At 42.5% G+C, this 12,211-nt stretch overlaps 1 protein-coding gene across 1 annotated transcript; it reads left to right on the top strand.

Annotated features, from left to right (window-relative positions):
* Nucleotides 1–5,386: 5,386 nt before the first annotated feature.
* Nucleotides 5,387–11,965, top strand: klhdc4 (kelch domain containing 4). The gene is made up of 13 exons (XM_022746255.1): nt 5,387–5,590; nt 5,903–5,994; nt 6,590–6,668; nt 7,050–7,148; nt 7,551–7,687; nt 7,978–8,070; nt 8,702–8,864; nt 8,965–9,043; nt 9,141–9,349; nt 10,082–10,313; nt 10,418–10,606; nt 10,769–10,894; nt 11,737–11,965. The coding sequence occupies exons 1-13, from the start codon at nt 5,492–5,494 to the stop codon at nt 11,907–11,909; spliced, it is 1,770 nt and encodes a 589-aa protein (XP_022601976.1). The 5' UTR covers nt 5,387–5,491; the 3' UTR covers nt 11,910–11,965.
* Nucleotides 11,966–12,211: the final 246 nt, after the last annotated feature.

Raw genomic sequence — 12,211 nt, 5'->3', positions numbered from 1 at the left:
GACAGAGGAAGAAGGCGTGACACACACACACACACACACACACACACACACACACACACACACATGCACCACCTCTGCATTTTGTTTGTATTTGTCTTGCAGCAGGTTGGATATTTCACAAAACTTCTGGAAATTATGATTCTCACAAATTTGAAAACTGCATCACTTGTCAATATCAAAACACAATGACTTTTTCTTATTTTCTTATTTTCTTATTTTATGATAAGCACAAGACAAGGAGGCCTGAGGAGGACAAAGAAAACAACATAGAAAATGGAGTCTGAGAAAAGAGAGTAAAGAAAGCATGGGAGATGAGGAGGTGTAGATCAGCTTCATACATTAGTGACTAAACAGTCATTAGTGTGTGAATCATTAGGCGTGGCCAGATTAAACTAATTGGAGCAGAGATGATGGGTGAAAAGAGGATGAAGGAATGTTGAATGTGAATTCTTGTATCTCTATTGCTTAATTCTGAATGTTTCACATGATAATCTTATGAATTACCATATAATCAGGACTGGGATTCACGCCACAGTAAGTGTTCAGTCTGTAGAGATTAGAATAAGTCAAAGCAAACATCTTTAGCCAGGTATCCTGAGGTGAAAAAAATCCTATCAGGTGGGTGATGAGTCAGAACCATTTCATATTGATTTGCAGTGACCTTACCCTCTGAGGGGACGAGTGGATTCAAATCATTCCAGCAGGGTTGAGCATTCAGGCCTGTGCCGTCCTCCTGGTGAGCGCCGCACATGCACTCAGCGCCCACTTGTTGAGAATGGGGTGAAGGATGACTCATCCGACCATCATTTTTGTTCCACGTCTCTGCGGACCAGTGCCTGTGCTTTTTTACACCGCTGAACTGTCAGTGCATTCATCTTCGTAATGAGGGGTTTATGCACTTATGCGCTAGCACTTCTTGCACGGTGTCTCCAGTGGTTGTGTGGCTTCCTCGCTGTGGTGGAAAGACTCTGGGAAGTCACTGCACCCGACTGCTGTTCACCAAGAAATTGTTTTAGCCCGTAACTCCGGCTGTAACAGCACGTTTTGTTTGTGTAGGGATTCAGTTGGTTAACACTGGGGGCTAAGAATAAAATTGACTTTTATTTGATTTGGGATTAGGTTAGTCACAGGGTAAGAGTTAGAAATAAATGGAAAAGTTTTCACAAGAACAGTGATATAAGTGGATGTGATTTGCTTGTATACAGATCGGTGGCTTTGTTTCTGAGCAACAGAATGGTATCAGTTTTCCGTGATGGTTTTAGTTCATGTGTATGCAGCAGCAACAACAGTGTCTGTTTAAAAAGCCTTTATCATCACAGCCTGGGTAATTTCCTATCTATTCAGGTGCTCATCTCATCACCCCTGTCCTTTATTCTCTCCCTCCAGCATCAGTCACGACCAGACGCCCAGGCTAACAGGCAGAAGGCACGGTGCTGAGGGCAGTATTGACGCAACGATGCTGAGTCACAAGAGCATTTCAACCTGTGTGTGTGTGTGTGTGTGTGTGTTCAAGCAGAGGGGCACGAGTGCAAGGCAGCCATCTGTCCTTATGTCTTCATTAGAGTAAACAACATTTGTTCAGAGAAGATGTCCATGTTCCCTTTTGGCTCACTGACCTGAGCATGAAAAGTACCTGTGTTGTCAGGGTGGGTTAAATGATCGTGAATCAGATGGTGAGTCATGTCAGCCTAGGCCATGCCAAGCAAAAGCCAAAGCAAATCCCCCATCCATCCATCCATCCATCATACCAATTCAAGACACGTCACATAAAGTAACGTCAGATCAAGTAAAGTCACACAAAGTCACATCACGTCAAGTCAAGCTAAATCACACAAGATAAAATAAACTCTATTTCAAGTCAATCCAAATCGCATCAAGCCAAGGCAAAAATAAAATCAAGTCAATCCAAACCAAGTCATATCAAGCTAAGTCAGTGAGGCCAGAGAAAACTTTTCTTCCCTGCCGTCTGTCTCTTCTTCTCCAGTCTCCTGTAAGTTTCTATTCAATACGGGGGATGTCACTTTATCTAAATGTCCCTTATACATAAACAGTCACTGACAGGCATCCAGCTAAAAACGACCTGCTGCAGTGAGTAGTTATTACCCTGCTCACAAAAGCAACACCTGCACCTGATGCAAACACCCACCGCCATATGAGACAGTCAGTCATTTCGAACATGGTATTTTCAACCATCAGATGCTTGTTGAATGAATGTCTGCCATGTGTTCCCCTGTCTGCTGATCTGATCTTTGCCTTTACGGCATGGAAATGGATCTCGCATAATTGCTTGTAGGCGTCTGTCTCATGGATCACCACATGACCCCAGTCAAACATTTCAGTGGGTCTGGGTCTCAGGCGGGGGGGTGGTGGGTGGGGGTGGGGGTGTACACCACCGCTCATAAGTTTTGGAGCATCCTAATTTTTTTTTACCATTTTTATTGAAATTTCAGCAGTTAAATCCGAGAGAAGAACCTTAAATATTACAAAGGTAAGTGGTAAAATGGCTCACGGTAAAAAAAATCATTTAAATTTAATAGAAATGTCAGAAACTTCCAGGGGCAGCACGGCCCGGTGTCACCTGGGGTTGTGCTCCAGCCCCTCCGCGACCCTATATGGATAAAGGGTTTGGATAGTGGAATTGAAAGTGGTTAACTTCCAGCTTCCTGGCGACAATGGAAGTAAACGAAGCCCGGAAAGTTAATGCAAACAATTCCTGCAGGTTGTTGGATTACAAACCCTCTGTCTGTAAAAAGGCGGTGTTGGAACAATCTGTGATGGTTTGGGATAGTGTAACACATTTGTGGGAACTTCTACAACAGCTTTGGGACGAACTTTCTGAACATATTTCAATATGTGATTCCCTTTAAAAAATATTTATCATTTATTTGGTTTATGCTTTAATGTGTGAGTACACTGAGACGTTACACTGTGAAACAACTGGGGAGTCTTATTTTAAACATAAGTACAATGTGAATTTGTTGTACATCATGTTGATTAACTGCTTGACAGCACTTTAATAGGACAAGAGGAGAACTTGTGATGTAATGCGTGACTGCCCTGTAATGCCCTGAGGTGGAGAACATGATGGTCCTTCAGGCTCTTTGCTAAATGTTCCCTCCAAATAAATTGCTCTCGCTCTCTGCATCTTTTACTATATAAAGACACATGCAGGCACACGCAGGGAAGCTCAAATCAATCACATATCAATCATCACGTATCACATTGTGTCCGTTACTCACATGCAAATCAAATGCACACACACGCACACACACACACACACACACACACACACACACACACACACACACACACACACACACACACACACACACACACACACACACATACACACACACACACACACACACACACACACACGCCCTGGGGCGCCTCAGACAAGCAACAAAGGATAGCAGTCAGGAGTGAGTGGTGGGCAGAGCAGCAGTCATGTGCGGTATTGGTGTGTGTGTGTGTGTGTGTGTGTGTGTGTGTGTGTGTGTGGTCATCTGATACAAGCGTGTGTGTGTACATGCGTGTATAACCTTTTGTGAGTATTTGTAGATGCTGGGAAAGGAAAATTAATATCACAATATGCTGACAGATGGCTGGAATGAGCCGATACCTACAGCTCTGACGGATTCATGTGGCAGTTCTGAACATTGTCCCCTCCATTTTTTTATTGTTGTGAATAGATATGAAATAATTACAAGTGATGGAGATGAGGGATAACGCTGCCATTTAACCTGAGAGGACCGATCCACTCAAAGGAGATTCATAAATCCTCACTTGTATTGTGAAAGCAATTTATATCAGCCACCTTGAGCAATAATTCGAGCAGCACATTTAATTCTGGGTAATATTCCTTTGGAAAAGAAAGGATCATTACTCAATATCTAGGTGTCAGCTTAGTTGGATATTTTATCTCTTCCAGTGTCAGACACTAAAATATTTCTCAACCTCTAATTATCAAGGGATAAAATACACAATAGAGCTGGGGGTGGTTGTGCTGCTGTAATGCTATTGCTCAAGTCTTCTGTGAAGGTTTTGGATGACTGGGTTCAGAGAAACACACAGCTGCCCTCTTCTGGCCGTAATGTGAACTGTCATCCATTTTTAAAGAGTGCTCAATTTATCATTGGAAAAAAGGGTTTCCCTGACCCAAAGCATCTTCCAAAAAAACAAACATTATATTTTAATTGAAAACTGACAAATGTTAGATCTCAAACTACAATAAACAGGATGGATCACTGCTGTGTGTGTGTGCGTGTGTGTGTGTGTGTGTGTGTGTGTGTGTGTGTGTGCAGGGTCTGCCAGAGAGGCTTTAGTTACAAAAAAATGCTGTATCAGGGTGTCAAGACTTTATTGCTCATTAGTACCTGTCGGTTTCTCTCTGTGACATTCCACACACACTGAAGATAAATGCACACGTGTGCATTTCAAACACGCTGCACATGGGGACATGAAGTGTGTAAAAACACACAATACCTCTCCAAAACTTCATCATCATCATTAGAATCGTCACCATCACCATCTGCACCATTAGCGTCACTTGCTGCTATATTTTTGTTATGTTGCATAATTTATTTGTTTGTTTGTTTGTTTAAATGTAACATTTTATTGATACATGAAATGTAATTTGGTTAAAAAGGTCATTTATTAGCTATGCATTTCCTTATACATTTTATTATCAAGTAACACAAATCAAACACACATAAAGCCACAAGACAAGATCCATCCTTCGGTTTATTATTGAGGTAATTGCTACATGTGTTGTTCTGCTGGACTACAAAAGTTGTTTTAATTTTTTTTGTCCTTTCCATTTATGTAAATGAGGGGGACAGAATAATAGAAAAGACTCCCCAATATGATGCAGCCAAGCACAACACCACCACTAACTAAAAAAACATTATACACTATAGGTATCACACAAGTAGACTTTGTGGCAGAATGGCTCCATTAAACCTAAAAAGAGGTGCTGAGTATAGTCATATATATATATATATATATATATATATACATGCATATGTCCCACGTTATATTAACAGGGCAAAATTTTCTTTTTTTTGTCATTTAATTTTTCACTCATTTAAAAAAATATTAACTTGTACGAAACTTTTCTAGCTGCTCAGTATCCAACCATAAAGGTTTGTGTGTGTGTGTGTGTGTGTGTTTTTACATCTTTCAGGGCACAGCAAGCTGCTATCAGACCTGTAAGAAAATGACCTGCATGCATCATCATTTTAGAGGGTGTGGTGGTATGCTGCTCTTCGCTTTGACCGTCACCGTGTCATCCGACGCGCTAGAGGGCGCTGTTGCATTTCCGCGCTGTTCTTACGCCAAGTTTGTTGCCGGAAGTAAATGTCGCTTGTCAGAGGAAAAGCGTCGGCATGCGAGTTTGTTTGGATTTCCATGCGGCACTGAATTGAGTCAAATAACTGATTAAAAAAAACAAGGAATTAAAAAAAATAACAGTCACTTCATCACAACCGAAATGGGCAAAAAAGGCAAGAAAGAGAAGAAGGTGAAGGGCGCAGAGAAGACAGCTGCTAAAATGGAGAAAAAGGTTTCAAAGAGGTCCAAACGAGAAGAGGTAACGTTGAACATGGACTAACGGTTCGTCCTTTTCATATGTCACGAAGAGGAGCTAATGTTTAGCATTGTAGCTTGTCGTTCATATTCATAAACGGCCGTTAACATGTTGTGAAAACTAGTGTTAGCTCTCTGGGTAGCTAGCTATTCAGTTCACTACAGCGTTTACTAAAGGTGCTCATTAAAATTCATCTCTCAATATGAATTAGTGCAACTTCTGTTTTTGTCCTTCTAATGTTTCCTTCCTTCCTTGCTTGCTTCCTTCCTTCCTTCCTTCCTTCCTTCCTTCCTTCCTTCCTTCTCCTATCTCTAGGAGGATCTGGAGGCTTTAATTGCAGAGTTTCAGAATCTGGATGCAAAGAAGACCCAGGTTGTAGAGACAACATGTCCTCCTCCGTCACCAAGGTAAAAGAGCTGCGCTTTCTTCAGCTTCTGCTTTAGTCTCCCTTTTGGGAAATGTGTCACTTATCCATGATCATCCCAGTTATTAATGGTTAATGAACATTTAACATTTTGATGGCATGAGAGACAAAGTTATGTCTTATCCTGTGGAAATCTAAATCTCTATCCAGAGAGGAGAAGCTGAAAAGATTTACCAAACCAGTCTGCCTTGGAGTTGTAGAAGAGTATCATGAGTTTTCCCACACATCCCGAACAGGTTTAGCACTAAACACAAAGTAGGCTGATGGAAAGATATTAAAGTTAAAACATGGATGTTCAGGGGATCACTAAAAAGATTGTGTATCAAATTTCATGGCAATCCATCCAATAGTTTTTTTTTATTTAACTTAAAACAACAAATGTCAACGTCATGGCGGTACAAGAGGAAAAGTCAGGGGATCACCGCGCCTAATCAGGATGTCAAGGCAATCAGTCTAATAGTTGTTGAGATATTTCAGTCTATGATTCTCCTTGGGGCCACAAAGATAGTGTGGCTAAAAAGCTTTTACAGGGGAGATTGTAACATTATACATGAATCATGTCTCTTCTTGCGTTTCAGATTGAATGCGTCTTTCTCTGCCCATCCTGAGAAAGATGAACTCATCCTGTTTGGAGGAGAGTTGTTCAATGGAAAGAAGGTAGTCAAAAACACGCTTCTCTACGTTTGTCAGTTGTGACATTTTTCACTTTTAATGCTGACTTTCCAAATATGTCCTTTGAAAAACACTGAATGAGGTCATTAGTCTATCAGGTCATTTAGCCCTAGTAACGGCAACTTCTATAAAGCGGAAGCAATCTTTGTTGTCGCCGTAAACAATCACTAACCAGAGTTTCGTTTTATATTAAACACACCAGCACAGTTTCACAATCATCCCCAATGTACAAACTGTGTATGAAGTAAAGCTCATGAGCTATGATGCAAATGTTTCATCCTTTTCCCAGTTTGGTCAGCATGTTCCAGGAGAAATTCTCCTGAATAAAATTCCCAATGTAAAAACATGTTGTTTCCTTTTTTGCAGACTTATCTGTACAACGATTTGTATTTCTACAACATCAAGAAGAACAGTTGGGTTAAATCAGAGATCCCCAACCCTCCTCCACCACGCTGCTCTCACCAGGTGAGCCCATAAAGTGGATCCTTGAGTTTGTTTTGGTAATTTATCAGCTCACCTTTAAACACCACAGTGATTTCTTTATCTGATTTAGAACCGCTGCCAGCAAATGCCACATTTCCACCTATTTGAAAGCATTTGATTCACAATAGCAGGTGACATTTCCATTGGGAGGCCTTTTTGAATGTGAATGTGATCAATGATGTGAGTCGTCATTTAAGCCACAAGGGGGCAGACTGCTGTAGCTCAGATCAGAGGAAACTGAAACATATCAGCAATGTCATCATGTTGCAAGAAAGCCAGTTAAATCTGAGGACATCAGAGCTCCTTATCTCACTCTGTTTACGCAGTCCTCTTCCTCCCCTTTGTCTCGCTCCTTCCCTCCCTCCTTTGTTCTCCTCCCCTCAGGCGGTGGTAGTTCCCCAGGGTGGGGGCCAGCTGTGGGTGTTTGGGGGAGAGTTTGCCTCTCCAAATGGGGAACAGTTCTACCACTACAAGGACCTCTGGGTGCTCCACCTGGCGACACACACCTGGGAGAACATCAAGTGCGTGCACACGGTCATTAAAACAGATGTAATAATAAATGTAAGGCTGGATAAATGGAAGTAATGGTCAGGAGATTGAATGTATGAATACAGGGAACTGAGGGTGACTATTACTATTATATGAAAAATACATTTATTAGGTCATCCTAAGTAATTTAATTTATCATATAATGTAATATGCAGTTTAGTAGCTTCATAAAATTTCAACTTGATCAGGTAAAACTAGTCCCATGGGTGAGAGGTGTTGTGCACTTTATGTTTATAACCAAATGACCGTTGTGTGTTTCCAGGGCGCCTGGTGGTCCGTCGGGTCGCAGCGGCCACCGGATGGTCCTCAGCAAGAGACAGCTGCTGGTGTTTGGAGGTTTCCATGAGAGCACCAGGTAGGCAGAAGTTACTGAATAATAATAAAGGACAGCTGGTCTGTTTAATGGTGATCATGGTGAGCAGGTAATGTGTGACATTATCACGGTCTTGATATCTTTAACAAGTGAACTTTGAAAATAATGTTAATTTTGATGCAGCAAGAAACTTTGATTTTAAGCACCCAAGCGAAGGACAAGGACAATTTACATGAAGCAAACAAACATATAAAAACTATAATGTATGTAAGTATGATTGTAGTTTAATCTGTGGTTAAAGCCCCTTATTTTACTTTAATTATGCACTAAAAATGTCTGAGGCGACTCCTAATATAAGTATCAAAAAAAGAGACTTGTCTTAAACTCTAACCTGCCTCCCTCTCATGTCAGAGCGCATGTCAGCGTATCACCTGACTCTGTAGCTCCGCCCCTTTGGCCTCTTTCGTCCGTTTGGCATCAGCTGGTATAAAGTATCACAGATCCGGATGAAATATTCTTTGTGCAGTGTAGTGGTGCACTGGTGTTGTTGTTATTAAGCTCTTGCTGTTCTTGCTTCATGGAGCTTGAAGATCTTTTTGGTTTGTCTTCCTGCAACAGGTTTTCTACTTTTTTCTCAGTTTCTGCTCTTTTCTCTCCTGCCCCACCCCCCCAGGGACTTTATCTATTACAATGACGTCTACTCTTTCTCCCTGGACACCTTCACCTGGTCACGCCTGGCTCCATCAGGCTCCGCCCCCTGCCCACGCTCTGCATGTCAGATGACCTCCACACCCGACGGCACGGGTGTCATCATCTACGGGGGATACTCTAAAGTGGTGAGTGATGCGATAGCTGCATGTGTCCCTCCCCCATATTGATTATATTGATTTTTCATATCGTGGTCTCTATCTAACACTAATGTTTGTGTTTATCTAGAGAGTCAAGAAGGACGTAGAGAAGGGGACCATCCACTCTGACATGTTTCTTCTGAAGCGAGAGGGTAAAGATGGCCAAGGTACAAATAACTCACAACTGATAAAGATTCATAGAAATCATCCAGCTCCTGTCCTTCCTGATGTATTTCGTGACGGGTCTGTTTCTCTGTCTTCCAGAGAAGTGGTCGTGGTCCAGGGTTAGCCCCTCAGGTAACAAACCCCCACCTCGCTCTGGTTTCTCCCTGGCGGTGGGCCCAGCGGGGCGGGCAGTGTTGTTTGGCGGGGTTTGTGATGAGGAAGAGGAGGAGACGTTGGAGGGCGACTTCTACAACGACCTGTACTTGTACGACACGGTGAAGAACCGCTGGTTCCCCGGCCAGCTCAGGGTAAGCTCCAAGGCCACGAGTGTGAATCAACGAACTTACGTGTTTGGGTAAAAATTACGCAGCGAAGTCACACACCAGCACCAACTGCATCGTCCTCTCTTTGTGGAAAAATAGCACATGAATGCTGTTGCTTTGTGCAAGTGCATCTTAATTTCTTTGTACGGCTCATTGCCTTTGTTTGTCTTCACATGCTCACTGGTTACAAAATGAGTCATTGGATCATCTGCATCAGTGCAACTGATCAAACACAGTCTGAATCCTACCGTTCTCTCAGCTGCTTTTGCTGGTCAAATATATATATTTTCGCAATTATTTCCGGTTTACAATTCTCGGTCTACACTAAAACTCCCCAGTGGAACTGAAGCAGACGAGATTCGTTCAGGCTGGGTTGATGCTTTGCTTTTTCTTGCCAGTGGAATCTGTTTCCTGTTAGAAACAGAGGGAAATCCTGCCAGCTTGTGGATTGAGACGCTTTATCAATTAATCTTATCAAAAATACAAACTCTTGGCTCTTGGATTGAATGGAATAAGCTGCAGCAGACATTTGAGAATTGCTCCATTCATCCATCCTCCTCACTTACTCTCGATGATACCTATTCACCTACATTTGTCAAGTATTGTTCTGCCTGGCGTCTCTGGCGTGTGACCAAATCATTACAAAGTGAAGTGATGCCGAACCGCTCCAACATCTGTCTGTGGTTGTTAATTGTTTGTTTCTGCGTGTCTGCTCAGGGAAACAAGACGGAGAAGAAGAAACGACGAAGGGGGAAGAAGGGTGGAGCAGAGGGGGAGGGAGCGGGGAAGGAGGGGGAGGGGGGTGACCTCAAGGACCTCACTGAGGTCATCAAGGAAATCGTCACCGAGGACGGCACAGTGATGACCATCAAGGAAGTGATCCCTGGAGCTCAGGAGGAGGAGGAGGAGGATGAGGAAGAGGAGGAGGAGGAGGAGGAGGATGATGATGGCAAGATTACACACAAACACACACACACACACATACTCACACACATACACACTAAACTAATTTAAAATTCACATGTCCTCACATGTAGGTCTTTATCTCTTCAGGTTCAGCCTCCGCTCCCCTGGTGGAGCCCTGCCCAAGGTCCAGTGCCATGGCAACGGTGCGTCAGGGCAAGCTCTACCTATATGGGGGGATGTTTGAGGTCGGGGACCGCCAGTTCACCCTGAACGACTTCTACTGCCTGGACCTCCACAAGATGGACCGGTGGGAGACTCTGGTTGAAATGGATCCAAGTGAGTCAGACACTGAGGTTACACATGCAAACAAAAATGATCTGAGATTTAATCAGCGTCACCTCAGCAGGTCGCTTAAAGCAGCCAGTGTGTGCTGAGTGATGATAAGATGGGAGAGAAGAGTGTGAGGTTTCATTTTGATTTATGATTCTTTCGCCACAGAGACACAGGAGTGGCTGGAAGAGTCTGAGTCAGAGGATGAGGAGGAGGAGGAGGAGGAGGAGGCGAAAGGACCAGAAGGGGAGGAAGAGGAGGAGGAGTCTGAAGAGGAAAGCGAGGATGAGGAAGGCAAGGGATTAATTCAGCCTCTTTTTTGTCTTAACACTCATCTCTCTTCCTTTTCATGTGATTCATAATGAGCAACAAGAACACTGTTCAGATAAGGATATGCTCGACATTAAACATTCACAGCCACTTCACTCCACGATAGCCCAGCTGTGTGGAGGTAAAAAAAATAAATAAGCGCATGCTCCTTCACACTTGCTTTTTTCAGTCTATTTTCTACTGTCTATTTCTGTCACTTTTCACGTGAACAATGGAGCACAACACTATGAATGCCTTCCAGGAGAGATGGTGTGAAAATGTGCACCATTATCCCCATTTATATGTAATCAAAACCAAATGTGGGATCCCGATGAAATATTTTGTTAATTAATATTATGTTAAAAGATGAATAGTTGCCTAAAATATGGCTATTACATGTTTAAACTCCAGAGGTAACTGCCTCAGAAACACAGTATTGGTTGGAGCTATAATCCTGACTTTTACTCTCTAATGTGTGTGAAGCTCCAGAAACACTGCAACAACCAACAGCCTGGTAAATTCTAACCTTGAAAGTTGTATTTTCTATGATGCACATACAAAAGGTTGTCTGTGTTGTCTGCCTGTCTGTCAGTCATATGAGCTTTAGTTGTAGCTGTGTGTTTGTCTGTGTTCCTCTAACAGATGTTTGCAGCAATGTAACACAAATGAATCTGGTTTTTGTAAACAAACCAGCCCACTGGCAGCTTCTACTCACCAGTCTCTGTGCCATCAGATTTGGCAGAAAAACAGCTGGATTGCAGCTGTTCTCATTAAATCTGACCGTGATATTTTGAACAAGCACCTTTAACCTCTCTGTGTGTTTCCAGATGAAGAAGAGCACCCAGCGGTGCAGGAGGGGGAGAATGTGACGGATTACCAGATCCGCACAGAGCAGTACTGGATAGGACTGGCACGAGCAAACATGGGCGCCGACGCCAAGGACAAAAAGGTCGCCAAGGTTGCCCTCGCCATGGCTAAAGTCTTCTATGAAGACCAGTAGTGGAATATGCCAAACTGTTTGTGTGTGTGTGTGTGTGTGTGTGTGTGTGTGTGTGTGTGTGTAAAATATTTTTGTAACAGTACTGCAAATAATTCAGTAAAGGTGAAATTTCAAAACAAAACAAAAAATATTTAACTATCCTCCAACTGATCAAATGAAATTTGCCTTTATTCAATTTTTTTAATGTGTAGGTCTACCTGTGCATTATGGTTATTAAGGTTTTTCAAGCTCAACGGTTTTCATTTTTAATAAAATAACTCATTGACAACATTGACTGCTCTGATAATATGATATTTAATGCT

The sequence above is a fragment of the Seriola dumerili genome, unplaced genomic scaffold, assembly GCF_002260705.1.
Source record: "Seriola dumerili isolate Sdu_G_001 unplaced genomic scaffold, Sdu_1.0 BDQW01000097.1, whole genome shotgun sequence".
Lineage (NCBI taxonomy): Eukaryota > Metazoa > Chordata > Actinopteri > Carangiformes > Carangidae > Seriola > Seriola dumerili.
Note: the sequence above shows the minus strand (reverse complement) of the source record. Positions and strands in the feature narration are given on the sequence as shown.